Source organism: Colletotrichum chrysophilum (genome assembly GCF_026319265.1).
Source record: "Colletotrichum chrysophilum strain AFK26 chromosome Unknown scaffold_9, whole genome shotgun sequence".
Lineage (NCBI taxonomy): Eukaryota > Fungi > Ascomycota > Sordariomycetes > Glomerellales > Glomerellaceae > Colletotrichum > Colletotrichum chrysophilum.
The window spans coordinates 278,731-297,404 of record NW_026517296.1 but is presented as its reverse complement, the minus strand read 5'-3'; the positions used below and the strand labels follow the sequence as shown (position 1 = coordinate 297,404).

Below are 18,674 nucleotides of genomic sequence, written 5' to 3'. Positions count from 1 at the left end.
CCTGGACTGAGTTGGTCTTAGTCGTACTTACCAACCCTGGTCTAGGTGGTCTTGAGCGGCCTTACTGGGCTAAGGTAAGCTGTGCTGCGTGGCTGCCACCAACCTTAGACATCAACCGGGACTTTGTCACTTACGACTCGACCGCGCCGCAGACAAGCTTTCCCTTCTGCTTGCATTTGCTCGTGTTTGCACCCGTGTCTTGCTCGCCCCCGGTCACTCTCTTGCTCGAGTGCACATTGCTTCTGCATCACACCCTTCGGCGTCACCACCCGCATGCTTCCACCATCCCGTGGATACCGTGGCCCAAAAATACCAAAGGAACACCCCGAGATCCAGCTGAGGGCAAGCCACACACTACTAGCCAGGGCATCATCGTGGTCGCCCTCGCCGTTGACGCTGCCCGTCCCGCCCAAGAGTCACAGTCGCACGTCGTCGTCACCTTACACACATTCCCCTCCATCCACATATAAACCCTCACGGACGCCGCACTCCGACAGTGTGGAAAGTTCTGAGTAATCAGAATAGTTCGTCCAACGCACATTGTCAGGCAGATCACGACAAAAAGCCTCTCAGTCCCCTTGATACCCTTGTCACATCAGTCATGCCCCAAAGTAGCAGTAGTCAGTCCAAGTCCGCGGACGGTGTCGTCAAGCATCGTGCGTGCGATGAGTGTCGTGAGGAGTGGCCCCATCCCGCCTCGAAGAATGGATTGGTGATTAACATCACTCGACAGGATCGCGAAAGCTTGCTTGCACCAAGGAGCCAGATGGCTGCTCGCGGTGTAAGAGAGAGGGTCTGAGATGTGTCTACTCGCCGCAGAAGCAGATGGGGCGGCCGAGGAAGCGTAGACACGTCGAAGAGTCACCGGAAGCACAACCTTCTTCCATCAAGCCTCAAGACCAAGCACAGCAGTCGCAAGCGCCGCTCATCACACAACCGACGCTAGACACCGACTTCTCCGCGTTCTTAACCCAAGACTTCAACGTTAACTACCTCGACCTGCTATCCCCCCTGGACGGCCCGCCGTCGACGCTGCCGCCCGAGCTGGCGAGCCTCAACACCATGGCTTACACCGAGCCACGGTACCCGGCTGGAGACTTCCAGTTTGGGGTTGGGGGTGTTGACCTGTTAGGTGGCATCAACTTTGACGAAAGTGACTCTGCTGACGAGGGACTGCCTCAAGATATTAATAAAAGCTTCACTGACCTCCTGTCGGCGCAAGTGCCCGACAAGGTCTCCAGCGTCTCCCCTGCCGCCTCGTCATCAGACGCATCCAACACCGTTGCCAACGACACGCCCGAATCATCCACCTCTGCCCAAACACACGACACTCATCATGACCCTGATGCTACTACTGTCAAGGCGTACGACAACACCACATGTTCCTGTCTCTCCCAGATATTCCTGTCCCTCGACGCTCTGTCGAGGCTCTCGAACGACGTCAAGATTGCCATGGCAATGGCCCGCCAAGCCGCCCGAACAGCCCACGACGTGATCAACTGCCCGGCATGCAGCGGCATCGACATCACGAAGCCACCGCCCATGCAGTCCTTCCAGAACATGATGATGCTGGGCACCATCCTGCCCGCGACGGCCAACGCCTACGCCAAGATCCTCGAGCTCGTCGACGCCGAGACGGCCCGGGCCAAGAAGGAGAGCCGCATGATCACCTTCCGGTTCGCAGAGTACGGCGGCCTCTGGGGGGAGATGAACAAGAGAGACAAGGGCTGCGGCGTCATCGAGACGTTTGATAACCGCGAGATGGATCCCGACAGCTGGAGGCTCACGGTGCGGGGGCTGCTGAAGGTCGACATTTACGGCTACGACTTCGAGACGACGAACGGCACGGGGTATCACCACCTGGGTCTCAAGGATGTCATCAAGGAGATGGAGGACAGATCGAACCACCGGCATGACGCACTAGACGCGCACGTCGCGGCGGGAAACCCGCACCCGATGCTGCATACGCAACACAACCTGATGGTGCCGGAGGGCAAGGATGACAGCCCAGAAAATCGGAACTGCTTGAAGATTATAGAGATGGCGAGGGTTGCTTTGGATAAGCTGGTTATTGCATGAGGCGCATAGTTCCTTTGGGTATTTTTCGTTCATCTTTTGAATTTGGGCTACAAGAAAGAGATATGGACGGGAAAGTACACGCAGTTGCCCGGAAACGACGAGATGTATGGCGTAAGGAGGAAAAGCGAGCCTGCAGCGAGTTTTGATATTACCATTGTTAGATTTGATTCAACTTTAGACAGCGGGGTTTTTGATATCCAGTGGCCAGCGAGCAGGCCGCGCAAATTTAAGGAACATTCCACTCCTTCCAACCTCTGAAATTGTCCACAATATCGCTTCATTCCGGCATCCGAGTGGGTTTTGTCCGCTGGGTGAGATCTAGAAGGGTTACACACATGACGATGAACAAGATTGGATTTAGTCGAAAGCCTCGAACATCCTGTAGTCTCGAGTCAACGTTCCATGCAGCTTCCATGCATATCGAGATTTGAGACACGGTGAGTAATGAATGGCGAGGCAACACGGTTTTTTCGGGACGCAGAGAGAAGGGCAGTGTATGGATGTGTCTCTCGTCAGCGGCGCCCCGGGGAAATGAAGAGACGGTTGACAAAGGGCTCGGTCGAGGCCGGGTACGACAAAGGGGATTATGCTGCGGGTTTTGCCTATTGATAGGTGAGTCGTGCGAGACAAAGACGGGATGTCTTGTCTCGTCTGACTTGAAGAAAAACAAAAATGTATTAATATTAAGTAAGAGGGCTTGCGATGCGATGCGGGACGATTTGCGCGGTCTTGGGCAAAACCTGCTTATTACCTAAATGTTGCAGTCATTTGGTAATTTGAAGCAGACATCGACTCACCACCGGCGCGGCGCGGCGAGCCGAGTGTGGTAACGATGTCGCGAACGGGCACGGGGGTGGTCCATTAGTACGGGGCAAGGTTAGGTTGGGACCTGATCATTAGTAATATGGCCAATGCGATTCCCAGGGAAAACGATGAGAGCAGGCGGAGATCTGTGCCCCTCGTAAATCTGGATTTCTTTGGTTTTAGTGCAGGACTGTCAGATAAACCTTCGTGTTCGCGATGGGGAGAAGAGATTGGACGGGACGGGGACGATGGGAACGGATATTGATAATTGGCCAGGAACCTGCCTCAACTGCGCTTCATCAGTTGGGGGTCGATAGGTGGACAGCGGACTGGAGATGGACCTGGATGGGGGGGGGGCTCGGCGGCCTTGGTGCGCGCCGTCCGTCGCCCGCGGGTCCCCCTTTCGGCGCTGTCCTGGCCATTTCCTCCGGTTTGCCTTCATCAATTCCATTCCCGCCAGGTGCATTGCCAGTAAGATATCCCCCGGCTGCTAAAATCTTAGGCGGTGATCCACCTGCAGATTAAGGTAACCTCCAAAAAAGCTCCTAACCATGAGGGCCAACAAGCCTTCGTTAGCGCCGTGGAAATGGTCCCGTTGTCCGCTGTCCGCTGGGTGTGCTCACCGGGCTACGGATAACACCCAACACCTAATCGCGCTCGCTTGGGGCCGAATGTTCGCGCGGCAGGTCTGGTCCGTTAAAGGCGGGGACGCTAAGCCGCATCGGAAGTAAGCTTGTGTCAGAACCTGGAGCCAACTGCTAGGCGGCAGAGGGGCTCAAACGGGGGGCGGAGGGTCCCAAGGTCCTTTTTCCCCAGGGCCCTGGTGCGCTGATGTGCTGATGACCCGACTGTGTTTTTCTCTGCCGTTGCTACCAGGTATGCTGCTGGAAGGAAGTGATGATGCCCAGACCACCCAACAGGTAGAACATTGGCAGCGGCGAATAGAGTTCCAGTTAGCCAGGTGCCTGGTCTGCCTACCGCAATCCTAACAACTGCCTGCGGTGGTAGAAAGGGTTCGTGTATTTGTAACTCGACCGCCTAATTGTCCGTGCTTGCATGTCACTTTCTGGCTCCGCCTCGTGACAGCAGCCTCCGTCCATGTCCCATCCTGTGTCCATCATCACCTTTTTGGCGTCCTGTAGTCCTCGTTTTTCTCATCTCTTCTGCCTACCGCTCCTCGCCTTACCCTTTTCTTTCTTGCTTCACACGCTTGTTTCTCCCTTTTCCTTCTTTAAACAGCCTCCTCCCCCGCATTCTGCCTTCCCCTCCTCTCAACGCCCTGCAAGCGCGTTTACCTGTCTCTTCCTTGCTTTTCTGAACCCCGTCGCCGGTCTTCACGTCGGAGCTCCAACTATCGACCTGCATACATATTTGCCCGTGTCTCGAAGCTAGTCAGGTAGAACCGTTTCGCCTGCCCACACGACCAACCACCACCACCACTACTACCGTCAACCCCAGAAAGACGGGAAGAAAGAGAGCGCGCGCCCACCCCCGATCTCCCAAAACGTCATCCACATTCCGACGCCGCACCTCGCCCCCCCTCACGACCTAGGCGTCACCAGGTCACAAAGACACCGCGTCTTTGCCTCCCTTAGCCGTACATAATCGCTAGACCGGCCAGGCCAATGGCCCCCCCGCCGCCCTACGCAATAGCGACTGGCGCCCAAGATGCGCTTCCCACATCAACCCTCGCCGCCGCCCTCGCTGCCGCTGCAACAACAACCATGATTCCCCTGACGAACCCAGCAGCAGAGACCATGGCCGACGTCGTCGCCACCGCTGTCACATCGGCCGCCGCCGCGACTGCGACCGCTGCCATGAAGGAGGGAGGCGGCAACGGCGAGTGCAGCCTGCTCGGCTCCTTTGCCCTCATCGTCCAGGCTGCACTCGGCGGTCTGGCGCTTCTGTCATTGGTGTACAAGCGCTGGAGGGAACGACCGCAAAGGCCCGTCAAGATCTGGTTCTTTGATGTGTCGAAGCAGGTGTTTGGCTCGGTGCTGGTGCACATCGCCAACGTCTTCATGTCCATGTTGACGTCGGGGCGCTTCTCTGTTACGTTGGACCCCACGACGACGGCCAACGTGCGGAGGTTAGTAACGCGCGAGGAGGACTACACGCCAAACCCTTGCTCGTTTTACCTGCTCAACCTCGCCATCGACGTAAGTTTCTTGTGCTCCCTGCTTTCTGTCTGTACCCGGCTAACGTGTGACCCAGACAACGATCGGCATCCCCATCCTTATCGTGCTCCTCCGAGTCCTCACCGGCCTTGTGGCCTACACGCCAATGGGCAAGCCCGCCGAGTCGATAAAGTCCGGCAACTATGGCAACCCGCCAAATGCCTGGTGGTGGCTGAAGCAGTCCGTCATCTACTTCTGCGGCCTCTTTGGCATGAAGCTCTGCGTGCTCATCATCTTCTTGCTACTTCCCTGGATCTCGCGCGTAGGCGACTGGGCCCTGCGCTGGACCGAGGGCAACGAGCAGCTGCAGATCTTCTTCGTCATGATGTTCTTCCCCCTCATCATGAACGCGCTGCAGTACTACATCATCGACTCCTTCATCAAGCAGCCGCAGACCGAGCACGAGCGCCTGCCGGATGAAGACCCCGAGTGGAGCTCGCGGCACGCGGCCGTCAGCCCGTACGACGACGCCGACGAGGCGAGCGACAACGACACCGACTCGGACGACAGCAGCAGTCTGAGGTTAAAGAAGGCGAAGCACGCGGATGATGCGGAGTATGATCCCGACAAGGACGGCGATGCGCCCACGGTGATTGGCAGCAGCTCGAGCAGGACGAACCACCAAAGGAAGGACATATCGGCGGAGCTCTTCCCCAAGGAGTGATTTGTGTAACCCTTACGAGAGGACGGTAACCTAGAACATGTACGGGTGTAGGGCCTAGATGGTCTCTTGGGGTTGTAACAATATCGATATGGCTTATATACGTTATCACATATCTTGCTGCGCGGCGTATTTATGGAGAATAGCAAGCTCGGGTAATTCAATGCATTGGTTGGTCAAGCAGGTCCGTTTCTTCAGACTCCCGGTGTCAATGACTTCTTTCCTTCCGAGATTGCCTCACTACGGCGCAGCACCGAACCAAGCCATCATGGCAGATCCCAAGACTGCTGGCGGGTATGTTGATGACGAAAGCCTCTGCTCGTTCGAGGCACTGGATCCTGTTGAAAACAAGCGGATAAGTTGGGAGAGGACATGACACCAAGACGATGGTATACCAAGCAACAGCCTGGCGTAAAGCTGCCATGACACATTGGGGAATACGAGGGATGGAGGAGCGGTCCCGTCTCGGACGAGTGGTGTGGAAGATCAGGGAAGGGGCGGAGGATCACTCGAAGCCATGCTCGTGAGAAGATACTTCCGGGTATGAGGATCAGGTGTCCAGCGCATAGGTATTGGCAGGATGACGGTTCGGATTGCTTGTCTGACGCCCTCACGTCCCCGATCACAGGAACGTGTGGCAGAGTGCATGGCAGCCGTACAGTTGCAGTTCCTCCGGGCCTTGGAAGATGTGCAAAGCATTGGGTATCGGGAATGGCCAACGACTCGAGCCAATCCAGCAAAGACGCCGGCCGCCTCTCTGTACATCTTTCAAAAGGGAGACCGCTCTGCTACGCCATCGCGCAGGCGTTTGGACAGAGGGAGACGTTATCGCGGTCTTGGCCCCTCAAACGCCTTCATATAAGTCGCCACTGGAAGTACCTGAGCTGTAGTCCATACTGTTTCCAACCATTGCACTGACGCTTTGCTATTGATGGCATAAGAGATTGCAGAGGAGACATAGAAAAACAAGAAAGAGACACAATTCTTGTTTTCAAACTCGACGCCGCGTTAAAGGGGGAGGGAAATAGGTTGTTCAAAGCAGATTGAACCAAGCCTCGCATCCTTAACAGAATCCCCGATACACGCTTGTTAGGCCTCATGAGTGTCTCGTACGCTCAGCATTTCGGACACAAATCCATCCTCTCATGTCCCTAGCCACGGTGACAAAGATCAATGCTCTCACTTCTCTCTCTTGGTATACCCTCCCCCACGCCATCGCCATCACCAGAGACCCTATCGCCGTTCACTGCCTTAACTACATCACCCGTTTTCCTTGTGAATCCTGCAACCGTGTGATGGCGACAACGATCTGGCAAAGCCGGACTTGAGACGTCTGTGTGTCTTGATGGACCACAAGAAAACGCAGTCAAAGATACGAAAGACAGGATGCTTCAGGTAATCTTGTTTAGGTACTTACGGAGAAGAAAATCCATCGTCACGTCCTCTTCTCTCATCAGATATATACTCGCGCCTCTGCATCTTCTCTTCCGAAGAGGACGAAAAGAGATAATCCATACACGGCTTGCGGAACTACAACAGCGGCTGACCCGCAATTCAGATTACCACGAATCTCATCATCACATCGCACGATGAACATGTCATAAATCTTTGGTATGATCTTTTCAATTCAATCCTCTGATATCTCCCTCTCGCGAAGCGGGTATCTCTCCCACACCATCATCGCAACAACCTCTTTACCCCTGTCCATCTCCCGCACCCCCTACCCTAGACACAACGTCCGAGTAACCCCCCTCTTCAACCTTCCTGCTCCCCAAAACTCAAATCCATCCCAAGTCTGCGGATGGACAACGTAGCAAACGATCAATGATGGAAGAAGACGACGCCAGCCTGCGGCTCGTTCAGCGTCAAGACGTGTGAGGTGAAGAAGTGCTGTGTGGACGGCCAAATCCACGCGAATGCAAAAAAAGAACAAAAGGCCCCGCAAGAAATGAAGATTCGCCATGACGCAAGGGAAACCCGTACAGAAAAACAATAAAACATAGAAACAGAAACTTTGACCTGGGTCATTTCATTATACACCCTCCATTGCTCCCTCATCAAGATTCGAAAAAATAAAGGCTCTTTCTGTATGCCCGAAACTCCGTGTGGGAAACCAACCCCAGATCTCTCTTTTTGATGTTCCAAACAGACGACCAGTGGTTTCTGCGAAAGGGTGCGGTCGGCTCAGGGATGACCCCATCACAAAACCACTTTAATCAAAACTCAAAGTAACGCCGCCTCGGATGTATGAATTTCGGACTGCATTAGTCTTTAAATAGACTGCCGTGACGAAGACAGCATTCCAATTTGTCGCCACGCATGCGAAAACAATGCTTTCCATGTCAAAAGGTCGTGATAAATGCTTTTCTTTCATTTCGCTCAAACGCCGCTCCAGCCTTCCTTGGTCGGCTGGTAGGCCTTGTATCCTGGGTACGTGCCGCCGCTGCTTTGCGGGGGGCGCTGTTCTTCCTCCTCCGGCTCGGCGTGCATTGGCTGGCCAGTGGCGGGGCCGCGGTTGTAGTTGTACTGCTGCGGGCGGCTGTAGCCTGACTGGAAGTCAAAGCCGCCAGAGTTTTGGAGGTCGGGGGACTGGGGAGCGTGGTCTCCGGTGTAGCTACGCTGAGGCGCGGCCAAAGGTCGGGTCGACTCGGACGAGTACTGACGCGCACCGCCACCGTATTGTTGGCGGTTGTAGTTGTCGTTGCCATACTGGTCTTGTTGGTCAAAGCCGTAGTCGTTTTGAGGCGCAGGGGAGCGACGGTAGGGATCCTGAGGAGCGGGGGACCTGCGGTAGTCGGCGGGAGGAGGGGCGGGGGAACCGCGGTAATCGGGGGCCGGCGAGCGGCGGTAGCCAGCAGGCGCAGGGCTGGGGCCGTTGCGAGGGGGGGCAGTGAAGGCTCTGCTGGGGGCCGGGCTAGGTCCGTTGCGCGGGGGGCGGCCCATGCCATATCCTCCTTGCTCAAAGCCACCGAAGCCTCCGTCGAGCTCGTGCTGGGGCGGTGGGAAAGTCTGTCCTCTTTGCGGGCCGTAACCACCGTTGTTGAACTCACGGGCGGGAGTCCGTCTGCCTTGATTCATCGCCATGCCTCCAGCTGCTCCAGCCACAGCCGCGGCTCCGTACTGGTCGACGCCGAAAGATGAGTTGGACTGTCCGTATCCGTTGTTGTTGAATCCTTGGTTGTTCATGGCATAGGGGTCCGCAGATTGATTGGGGAAGTAGCCGCTAGCTCCGGCCTGTCCGTTTTGTCCGTAGGGGCTCCTGTCGCCAGGCATCGGGCTGTTCGGGTGGGACATGGCGTTGGGTGCCATGAGAGGCATGTTCGGGTTTGGCGACGCAGCGGGCTTGTTCATCTGCTCCAGCTCCACCTCTTCCTCGATCGCAACCTTCTTGGATCCAGCACCTTCCCAGCTGGGCATAGCAGGAAGAGCGTCTCCGTCCTCCTTGCCCCCGGACTTGCTAACATCGAATTCGGCATACTGAGGGGGCGCCGAGGCTCCGGATGCCACGGGCACTGGTGCTGTGGAGTGTGCTGTATGCGTAGGCTGGTTTTGGAGGAATGGCGGGACGTTCGAATTCGCGTTCATGGGCGCTTGTGACTTGTATCCTTGATTCGAAGAGTACGGCTCGTCGAGGTACTTGTGAGGCGTTCCTTTCGGGGTGTCGCAGCAGCCGCAGCAGTTACCGCAGCACTTGAGGCAGTAGCAGCACTGGCAGCAGCACGACAGACCGCAGCAAGCGCATCGAATGATACACCATACAATCGAAAAGATGATCAAGCCGCCAACAATCATGACTCCGATGACCGGCCACCTGCGCATGTCAGCATCCATCGATCCTAACTCAAGCCGTGTAAACCTACTTGCAATAGTTGACGGACATGCAGTTGTCCCAACTTGAAAATGCCGTCTTCACATCATTAACCTGGTTTCCCACGTTCTCCACCGTGGACATGATCTGGCGCTTCTCGATAGTCGCAGCCATGCTAGACATTACTGAGCCCCAAACTCCTCCGCGGAGGCTCCTCGCCATGGCGACGTCGATTGAAGGCATCTTGAAAGCTGAGATGCCAAATTTCTCTCCAACGAACGTGATTCTCGGTATGATACCCTCGAAAAAGCCGGGGTATGTGTCGAGGTCGGGATTGTCGAATGAGAGAGGGATTAAGTTGCGGAATAGTAGCAAGACTATAGGTCCATCATCTCATGAAAAAAGACGGATTGCTCGGTGTTTCGTTTGATCGGCTGAACGCACGTTGATCTTCCGTGCAGTCAAGGGAATGGAAGGCGAGCCGCTTGTGTCCTGAGGGTCCGGGTGACGCAGGTGTAACAGAGCGATCTCAGGCGAGAAACGGGCGAGGAGGCAAAAGCGCAGCAAGCGAAAGCGGCAGGCGTGAACGAAAGTAGATGTCCCCTCTCACAGACCGGTTCTGGAAGGGACGAAATTGAAATGCCTGTGTGTTGCCGTTAGAGGAGGGAGAGTTGAAGGTGGTTCGTCACTGCGGGAGGTGCAGTGTAAAGCGTAGTCGCCCCCTTGCGTAGTGGTAGGGGAAGGCGCAGCGAATGACAGCGTAGGACCGAGGGAAGCCCAGAGGTTTTCGTCTCAAAATGGCGCTGAAACTGGGCGGTGCAGTCAGTAAGCACCGCAGGGTTGACAGGATGACCCCGAGAATAGGCGATCGGTGGCCAACAGATTGCGGTTGGGGGCTGGCGGTTTATTGGGCGAATGACGCTGTTTGTTTCGTGTAGAAAAGGGGTGGTGGTTCCCGATATTTCGTATGGTATACGCGGGCCTTGTCGAGAGAAACACGGATATCCCAGGTAGGTAGTGGGCTGTAGCTGAGGAGGGTCTCGTCGTGAGACGTAAATTGTGTGTGTGGTGACGAAAAATGCAATAAATCCTCGTGTGGCGGCGGGCTGAGTCGAGAAAGGAATGAGTGGATTGTTTATCCAAACTTTGCTGATGCTGTGTATATGTCTATCGTTCCTTAAAGGGAGTGAATCAGGCGCAGAGAGAGACACGGGGAGCCGGCATCAAACAGCCTCGGGAAGGCGGGCGGAACTTGGGACGAAAGACAACTGATAAAGGAGCGAACGGAACAGGACGCAGCCTGCCGGGTCGGGTTGTCGAGGATAATGCACCTCCAAAGGGTGTCGAGAGAAATAAAAAAGAGGATGTGAGAGGCCGCCGTGCCGTGGATGGGATGGCCTTGGAGGTGAACCTTTTCCCGGAGCGTCAGTGAGGGGACGGAAGGGAGGAGGATGAGGAGGGACGAGGGAGAAAAATAACGAGGAGCGTTGAGAGAAGAAAGGAACGGGAAAGGATTGACGTGACGCACGCGCTACTTTCCCAGAAAGCTAACGGTTTCCACGAGGGTTGCGGGCGATCAAGACGACAAAACACACAGTGGATGAACCCCGTCCAGTGAGAGCGGAGAGGTAAGGAAACGGCCCGAGGGGAGGAGAGCCTACCTCAGAAAGAGAGAGACAGGGAGATCAACAAATCACACTGCGCAATGACAAAATCGTCAGTGTGTCGTGCCTACCTAAGAGAGAGCGACTTGAGCGATCAAGAGCGATGCGATAGAGAGAACGAGGGAGCAGAGATGGAAGGCAGAGAGAAGACACACGCACGCGCACCACTGTCCACAGCCCACACACATGAGGGAAGCCAAGGGAGATTTCAGATTGTGAGCGGGAAATTTGAATTGCGATCGAGCGCCATGCCGCTCTAGCGGCATCCCCCTGCCTAGTGTACCAAGCCGCGCTGCTGCTGGCTGCTGAGTGCTCACCAAAGTGGATGCAGATTGGACCTGAAGCTCCACGAGCGTCCTGGCTCTCACAGGCGTTCCTGGCCGTAGCGTGCAGCGTGCCGTGCGGCGTGCATCGTGCCTGGCTCAGACGAACTCTGGTGGGGTGAGCAGTTCGCTCCTCGCTCGCATTCTCTCCCGCAGAGTCTCCCTTTCTCCCGGCCTCACCCTCGCTGAGAAATGCGAACTCTGCCAGCGGGCAGGCAATGGAGCCAGAAGCAACTCGCGGCAGAAGTATGCACTGCAAAATTCTGTGCCAGCAAAGCCCCTGTAATCGCGCAAGTGCCGCGGCGCAGCCGTTCCCTTTCCCACCTATTCCAGTGTCGCGTTGGCCGTTGGTCGAAGCATTCCCTCCTCCCCAAGTCCCGGTCCCTTAGCGGCGACCTCTTAAGCCGGCCAGGGGGTACGTATTTTCATACCCTCCCGCTTTTCCTTCTGAGAAGCTTGTCAGGACTCAGGGGTCGGAGATGATTTGGATTCGTCGACCACAATTTTGAGCTTGCTCGCCCGCTGACGGGTTACCGAAGTTTCGCAGCAGCAAAGCGGGCACAAGCCAAAACCCACACGCCGGAAATCTGCTCGCAACATGCAGAGACAGAGACAGAGTGGCTTCCAATCTGCAGGGTCACAAGGTGAAACCTGCACTTTGAGTGGACTCTATCTGTCGCTCGCCTGAGGATTCAGGCACCTGTGCTGACTTGGCAGTGGTCCGGGCGTCTGGGGCTCTCCCACATGATTCGGATGCCACGGCCGATGGTTATTTCCATGAACGCCACCCGGGTCAGCCACACAGCTCTGCTCCCAATCCCGACCTCACTCGCCACAATCGGAACTCCGTGTCGTTCGTCGTGTTTTCTCGTCAGGCGGGCTGAGCAGGCGGGTCGGATACGGCAATGGGGCCCGCCGAGAATAGTGTTGCGAAACCGAGAATGCTTCTCCTTGTCTCGAACTTTTCGGTCGGCGGTGGGCGCTGAAGGGGTTCGGTCGTTTTATATGCGAACATGGCCCTTACTGTTTCAAGCAGCGTCGGTGAGACTTTCTCGTCGCATTCCAGGCGGTCCTGAGGGGGAGAGGAGGCGCCGTGTAGGTCGGGACAACCGCCGACGAAGAAAGCAGACTCTTGATTTCGTGCTCCCATACGTTTCCAGTGTTGCTGAGTAAAGCACTCTACTCACTGCGTTAAGGCTCCTGGGTTATTACTATTCGGCTTGCCTGGTCAGTTCTCTATTGTCTTGCGTGGTTTCTCGACTGCATCTTCATCTGGGAGGATCGTGGGATCAAGAACCCTTGGACGCCACGAGATTTCGGGAAATGGGCGTTTTAGGCATCCATCCTCGTTGTCTAGCTCCCGGCTCCGGGGCGCCGAGATTGTTACCGCCAGAGAGCGCCCCGTGTTTTCTGGAAGCTCATTCTAGAAGCATCAGATGTCGGCTACAGCAAATTCAGGAACCATCTGATGTTGAAGCCGGCGTTTAAGAGCTCTCACGGCCTGAGCTTAGCGCGTCACCATAGATCGGCCAACGACATGAGTTTTTTACGTCAGAGCATCAAGAGAGAGGTCGAGGTCCTTAGAAAAACTAGTCTTTTTACTAAAAAAGAGATATCATACAGTCAGAAGAGAAAATACCTCTGTCTTAACCGTCGTAGGCCGTGAAAAGGAGGAGAATTACTCCAGCCGACGTTTCGTTCCTCCACATGGTTCATCTTCTTAGGTCCCCCAATTCCCATCGAAAAGGAAACCTTTTAAAAACGCCGCTGGATCAATTTTGGTCCGCAATCGAGGTATCATCTGGTGTTCGCATATCCCTTCCCATTCCCTTCCATCGTGCTGTCTTTCTCGCATGGCAACTCATCCTCTCCCAAAAACACATACACGCAAGCACCCTCTTACTTTCCGGGAGGCGGGCCGGCGGGAGGCGCGTAGGTCCCCTGGGGCTGGTGGTACGCGTTCTGCGGCTGCTGGAGGTTGATGCCCTCGTTGTGATTGCCGTAGTAGCCGTCGTTGGGGTTGAAGGTGGTGCCGGTGTACTGGGGCTGCTGCTGGCCGTAGGCCGGGGGCGGGTTCTGGTACTGCCCGGGCTGGCCCTGGCCGTAGCCCTGCTGCGGGTACTGCTGGTTGTAGGCGTAGGTGGTGTTCTGGGGGTAGTACTTCTGGTTGTTGCTCATCCAGCCGGTGCCGTAGAAGGGCGACATGCCGCGCTTTCTGCGACGGCGGGAGCTCACGCATCTGTTTTGAGAGAGTCAGTTCAGCTTCTTTTCGGGGGCTTTGTCGGGGAAGGCGATGTGCTGGATGTAACGTACCCTAGTGCGACGAGGATGAGGATGGCGATACCCAGGACGACGGCGGCGAGGACCCAGCGGCCCCAGTAGTACCACGAACTGCGTTCGTAGCACCCGTATGCGTTACAGTACGTGGCTCTGAACGTTGGTGTTAGTTTTGCGTGGATGAATCGTCGCTGGTGATGGGATGGGGATGGGGACGGGGGGCGGGCCATCGCAATCTGCCGTCGTTGTTGATCGGCGGAAGATCGCGATGTGCCCGACGGGGAAGCATGACGAAAGACTTACCTCTTCGTAATCGCATCGTGAGTTGCCTGAGGGAGAGGGTAGGGAAGGATGTGAAAATCTGCCGGCGCCATGTTGATGATTTTGGCGATGCGCTTGATGGAGACGGCGCAGTCGATGTTTGCTGTAGGGTGTAGGCGACGGAAGTTGCCAACCGAACTTATTTACTGGCCGACAAACAGGGAATGTGGCCGTAAAAGTAAAGACGCAATGATAGGAAGTCTCTCAATCTGAATTCGTCTTCGCAGTGATGCCAAAGCAAAAGAAAGCTCGTGGCGTTGTGTCGTGAGATGTATCGCTATTCAATGACGTGATGGCTGTTGGCCTGACGTCGCGGTTGCTGTAACGTTCACCCCCTCGTATGAGTGAATGGGGCAAAGGTTGGATGAAATAAGGCCCGCCCGGGTTAGGTTCTCTGCTTCAGGGACCTCGTAGGTGGGTTTAGGTGCAATAAGGCTTAGGTCGTTTGGGGTGTTATGCAGGGCGGAGCGGACGCTGCAAGAGTCGAGTCGGGTTTGATTAGGCTGAGCGCGAGCTTGGCGAAAAAGGTCTAAATAAATGGGATGGGCGAAAGAGGGAGGGGGGGAAGGACGAGGGATGGATCAATTATATTCGTTGGTAGGTCATGAAAGTTGGGTGAGGAAGAAAAGGCCAAGAAGACCGTCACCCGTCTCTGGACAAAGCGACGTCTTGGAGGCTGGGCAGAGTCACCGGCCCCGAATGAATTGCGTGGCCTGCCTCCTCTGCCCAGACTTTTGGTTGCTTGTTCGGAGCTTGGAACCTTCGCGCATTCCCACACACACACAGTGACTGACTCCAACGCACACAAAGTACCCTTACTCTCCGGCTGCCGTATCCCAACACCGGGCTGCCTCACGAAACTGGTTCCGATTTTGCCGTTCTTGTACCTCCGTCCCTCCGTTCCATCGAGACGGTACCTACCTATCCGAATCTTGACCACCTGGACCATGCCTCCCTCAGAAACATCTCAGCAGCACCAGCATCATCAGCAATCAGCATCACCGCTGCGCCGGTATCAGCACTACGTGCCATTACAATTCCCCCAACAACCAAAGTCATGACAAAACAATTCTATTCCGCACGGTCCATTTCGCCCGACCAGCCAGTCAGTCCACCGCTCTCCAGCGACCCGTCAGTGGCTGTGTAATCCAATAGTGAGCCAACCGCAGCTGTCCTCTCCTCGCAGCACGCCGAGGAGCGAATCACAGCGAGCGCAGGCCGGCCGGGGATATCGCTCCCAGCGCCTGACATCACCAGCCGAAAAGGCAAACGAGGGAGGCTTGGCCAAACACTTCTGGTGGCCCAATATTCCCCGCTGGGATTCCTCACCAACCGTGGCGCTGCCGCGGTAGCGTGACCCTACCTTCCTCCCGACGACCAGTCACCACCGCCGGAATCTGGAATCATCGAGAGGAAACTTTTGCGCCGTCGCCCATCTTCTGCAGCATCTCGCGTCGTCAGGTACATGGCCTGCCAATGCGCGAGCCAAGTGGGCTAGGCGATGTAGAGCTGCGCAGCTCACCAGATCCGCCCGTCCCTTATTCCCGTCCCATTTGTCACCTCTTCCGCATCGCCAGTGATAGTGTAATCCCCAATTGCCTATTCCGGAATTCATGAGAGTTAAACGATCGATATACCGACCGGCGGCGACATTCCACAACTTCCTTCGTCCATCAGGGTAACTCGACACTTTCTCCCGGGAGAGACGGCCGCCCACGTGAGCTACCTAACTAGGCATCGCAGGCATAATATCTCCGGCTGGTCTCGTTTCTCTGCAGCTTCATCTCATCTCATCCCCCTCCACTAAGAAACCTTCTTCGACTTGGGTACTTATAACTTCAGCCTAATAAGCCCTCACTTGTTTATGACAGCAATCCAATGTTTCCTTCCACGTTAACCCCTTCCTGCCGCGGGCGTTTCTAGGAACTGAGGCCAGGAATATCCACTACCCTGGGTTCCAGCTCCATTTCTTCGACGCGAGTGCGACTGCCAAAACCAACCTTAAAAGACGCCCGGCGACCCGCGTGTCCCGGGCTACCGGGGGCACTGCTGCTGCTGACGGCGGCCCCGTCCAGCGCTGCCTGGCGTCGTGGACCACCCCACTGGGAGTGGAGGGTCCTGACCAAGGATCCCCGCCGCGGCGCTGGCAATTGTCGAATCCAACCAGAGCAGACCGTACGTGGTGCCTACATAATGGAAAACTCGAGAGCGCGAGCAACCAACAATACTTCCACAGACGAGAACATTGGAGGCTCCGATTACTTAACATAACACAGCCCGGCCGAGGCTTCAGGCCGGCTTGTTATAATCTAACCCATCCCACCTCTATCCAACCCACGAAATCGGGAATCCCAGCTGAACTTCCACGAGCGCGGCCCCTCCAACAGAGATTAGATTTACCGCCTCCATGGCGCCTCCGCCAAGGCTGTTTCCAGCTTCCTTCGCGACCAACTCTGTTTTTGCTTGCCTTGCCGCGCTTCCTGGCCAATCCCCGAGCTAGGCGCCGGACGGTTGGTTCGGTCGCAAAACCCTCACCTTCCGCCGCACACCCGTCGGCCGGGACCTCCGTGGTATGCCCGGTGCACCGCCGGGCTTGGCGGCAGGTTGACTTTTTACCGCTTGCATCCCTTTTTCGGTATTCGTCACATCTAAGCTGATCCAGCACGTCTGTCCGCGAAAGCCATTTCAAATCGTAATTGTACTGCTCTTGGTATTAGAAGAAAAGTGTAGTCTACGAACACGCGAATCCTGCGCTGGTCAGCCTCGAGGGAACTTCCCCCAGCAAGCGCTGCGATGTACTCAGCCTCTCAACCGCTTTATTACAGAGCATCGAAAGAGGCTGCGTCCTCGAAGGATAACAGACCCTCGCAATCTTTTGTCAACCCGCACCGAAATTTTCCCGAGGTCCTTCATTAACCGGATGAAGGACCGAGACCAAGAGCCAGTGAGCGACCTTGATCAAAGGTCGCCTCCCTGTCCTTCCAAACTTGTAGCACATGCCCAGCCTTCCAAGCGACAACCGCTCGTGGAACCCGTAACACCAAATTCGTCGTGACTTTTAACAAAGCAACCATGCCGAGTACCTGTTTCCCCTTGCTGAAAAATGGAGAAAGAATTTCGCCCGTAAAACGCCGTACCGCCGCTGCTCAAAAGGTAACAAAACCGTCTGCGTCCGTCCGTGTTGTCGATGTGTCGTCGTTATCACTTGGGAAACGTAAACCTGGAGGTGATCTTCTCGGGTTCCTTCTTGCCCGCTCCGCCTTGTTGCTGTTGCTGCTGCCTCTGCGCGAGGTCCGCAATCTTCTCCCTCGCCTTCATCAAGCTGCTGTTGTCCTGCTGCTTCAGCTTCGCGCGGATCTCGTACAAAGCCATCAGCGTCGAAGCCCTGTCCAAATCGTCTTCGCCCTGTTGCGCAATCGTGTGAGCTCTCGTCTCCTGTCCCGGGACCTCCAGGAAGTGGTGGGGGTAAGGGTGACGAAGGGGGTGATGTACGTCAGAAACCCCCTTGGGCGTGCCGGGAACAGAACCCTGGGCCGAGTTGGACCGCGAGAGCATGGGCGGGCTCATCATGATACGGCGCCCGAATTTGTCGACGCGGGCGGGCGTCGCGGTGCCTGTGCCTGGGCGTGATGTCTGGGAAGAGTGCGCGCGGCGGAGTTCGTCGGTTGGTCGCTTGGGGACGACGCCGCCGCTGGTCTTTTCAACCGTCTCGATCGCCTTGTTCGCCGTCACGAGAGCTGCTGCTGCATTGGGTTCCTGGCGGAAATGTCGTCAGCTTTTGGGGTTGTTATCGAGAGGCAGCATCGGCTGCGAAGGCAGAGAAAAGTTTATTGCGGATCTGCCTCCTATCCTACCCCCTGCGAGATGCGCACCGCGAGGGGCAGATTTCGATGGGTGACATGGGCGAGTAATGGGGGGCCAGGGGATGAGGAAGACGAGGAGGAACACGTACCGCCGCGTTGAGGCTGCTCAAGTCGGCGAGCATCTGCGCCAGCTGGAGACTCTCCATGGCGTTGGGCGTCCTTTGCTGCGTTTGCGTTGCGAAAGGGCTCCTGGAGATTTTCGGTCGCGTGCGTGTAAAGGGACGGATGGAGGTGGTCAATTAAAGTCCAAGGAAAGTTAAAGGCGTTGCTGGGAAGTGGATATCGATGGTGGGATTTAGCGGGCGGCCGAAGGGTAAAGACAGCCTGGGAGGTGGGAGGTTGTTGGTGGGACGGGCCATGGAAACCCACCGACGCCGTCATTCAAGGCTTCCAGGTTGTCTTAGCTTTTTCTTCTTTCCCACAGAGCGTCAGGTACAACAGCAGTAGCGGTGTGATGGTGCGCTTGTCAGGTACCATTAGCTTGCTGCAGGCGGCTTAAAGTTGATTGTGTCTGAGAAGCGTGTGGGGGAAGGACAGAGCGCCGGGTGCCCCTTTGCTGCTGCAGCTGCCGTTGTGGTGACTTTCAGCGAGTGCTTGATTCCTGCTGCACGCCGCCGTGGCACATTCACTACGGGCTGCATAATACTGAGGTGCTGATAAACAGGCACACCACCAATGGACAGCACCTCCCCGAGTA

The 18,674-nt window shown here is 56.1% G+C and overlaps 5 protein-coding genes across 5 annotated transcripts; 2 read left to right on the top strand and 3 right to left on the bottom strand.

Moving 5' to 3' along the window:
- Positions 1 to 601: 601 nt before the first annotated feature.
- On the top strand, positions 602 to 2,079 carry COL26b_001940 (uncharacterized protein; the record flags this gene model as incomplete). Its single annotated transcript, XM_053174876.1, has 2 exons — positions 602 to 656; positions 734 to 2,079. The coding sequence occupies 2 exons, from the start codon at positions 602 to 604 to the stop codon at positions 2,077 to 2,079; spliced, it is 1,401 nt and encodes a 466-aa protein (XP_053041171.1).
- A 2,429-nt stretch (positions 2,080 to 4,508) lies between these two features.
- Positions 4,509 to 5,724, top strand: COL26b_001939 (uncharacterized protein; the record flags this gene model as incomplete). Its single annotated transcript, XM_053174875.1, has 2 exons — positions 4,509 to 5,042; positions 5,098 to 5,724. 2 exons carry the CDS (start codon positions 4,509 to 4,511, stop codon positions 5,722 to 5,724), a joined length of 1,161 nt encoding a protein of 386 aa, XP_053041170.1.
- Positions 5,725 to 8,100: 2,376 nt separating this feature from the next.
- On the bottom strand, positions 8,101 to 9,772 carry COL26b_001938 (uncharacterized protein; the record flags this gene model as incomplete). Its single annotated transcript, XM_053174874.1, has 3 exons — positions 8,101 to 9,411; positions 9,481 to 9,532; positions 9,582 to 9,772. The coding sequence occupies 3 exons, from the start codon at positions 9,770 to 9,772 to the stop codon at positions 8,101 to 8,103; spliced, it is 1,554 nt and encodes a 517-aa protein (XP_053041169.1).
- Positions 9,773 to 13,415: 3,643 nt separating this feature from the next.
- On the bottom strand, positions 13,416 to 14,167 carry COL26b_001937 (uncharacterized protein; the record flags this gene model as incomplete). Its single annotated transcript, XM_053174873.1, has 3 exons — positions 13,416 to 13,755; positions 13,830 to 13,946; positions 14,097 to 14,167. 3 exons carry the CDS (start codon positions 14,165 to 14,167, stop codon positions 13,416 to 13,418), a joined length of 528 nt encoding a protein of 175 aa, XP_053041168.1.
- Positions 14,168 to 17,315: 3,148 nt separating this feature from the next.
- COL26b_001936 (uncharacterized protein) lies at positions 17,316 to 18,123 on the bottom strand (the record flags this gene model as incomplete). The annotated part of the gene is made up of 2 exons (XM_053174872.1): positions 17,316 to 17,870; positions 18,067 to 18,123. The coding sequence occupies 2 exons, from the start codon at positions 18,121 to 18,123 to the stop codon at positions 17,316 to 17,318; spliced, it is 612 nt and encodes a 203-aa protein (XP_053041167.1).
- Between the last annotated feature and the right edge of the window lie 551 nt (positions 18,124 to 18,674).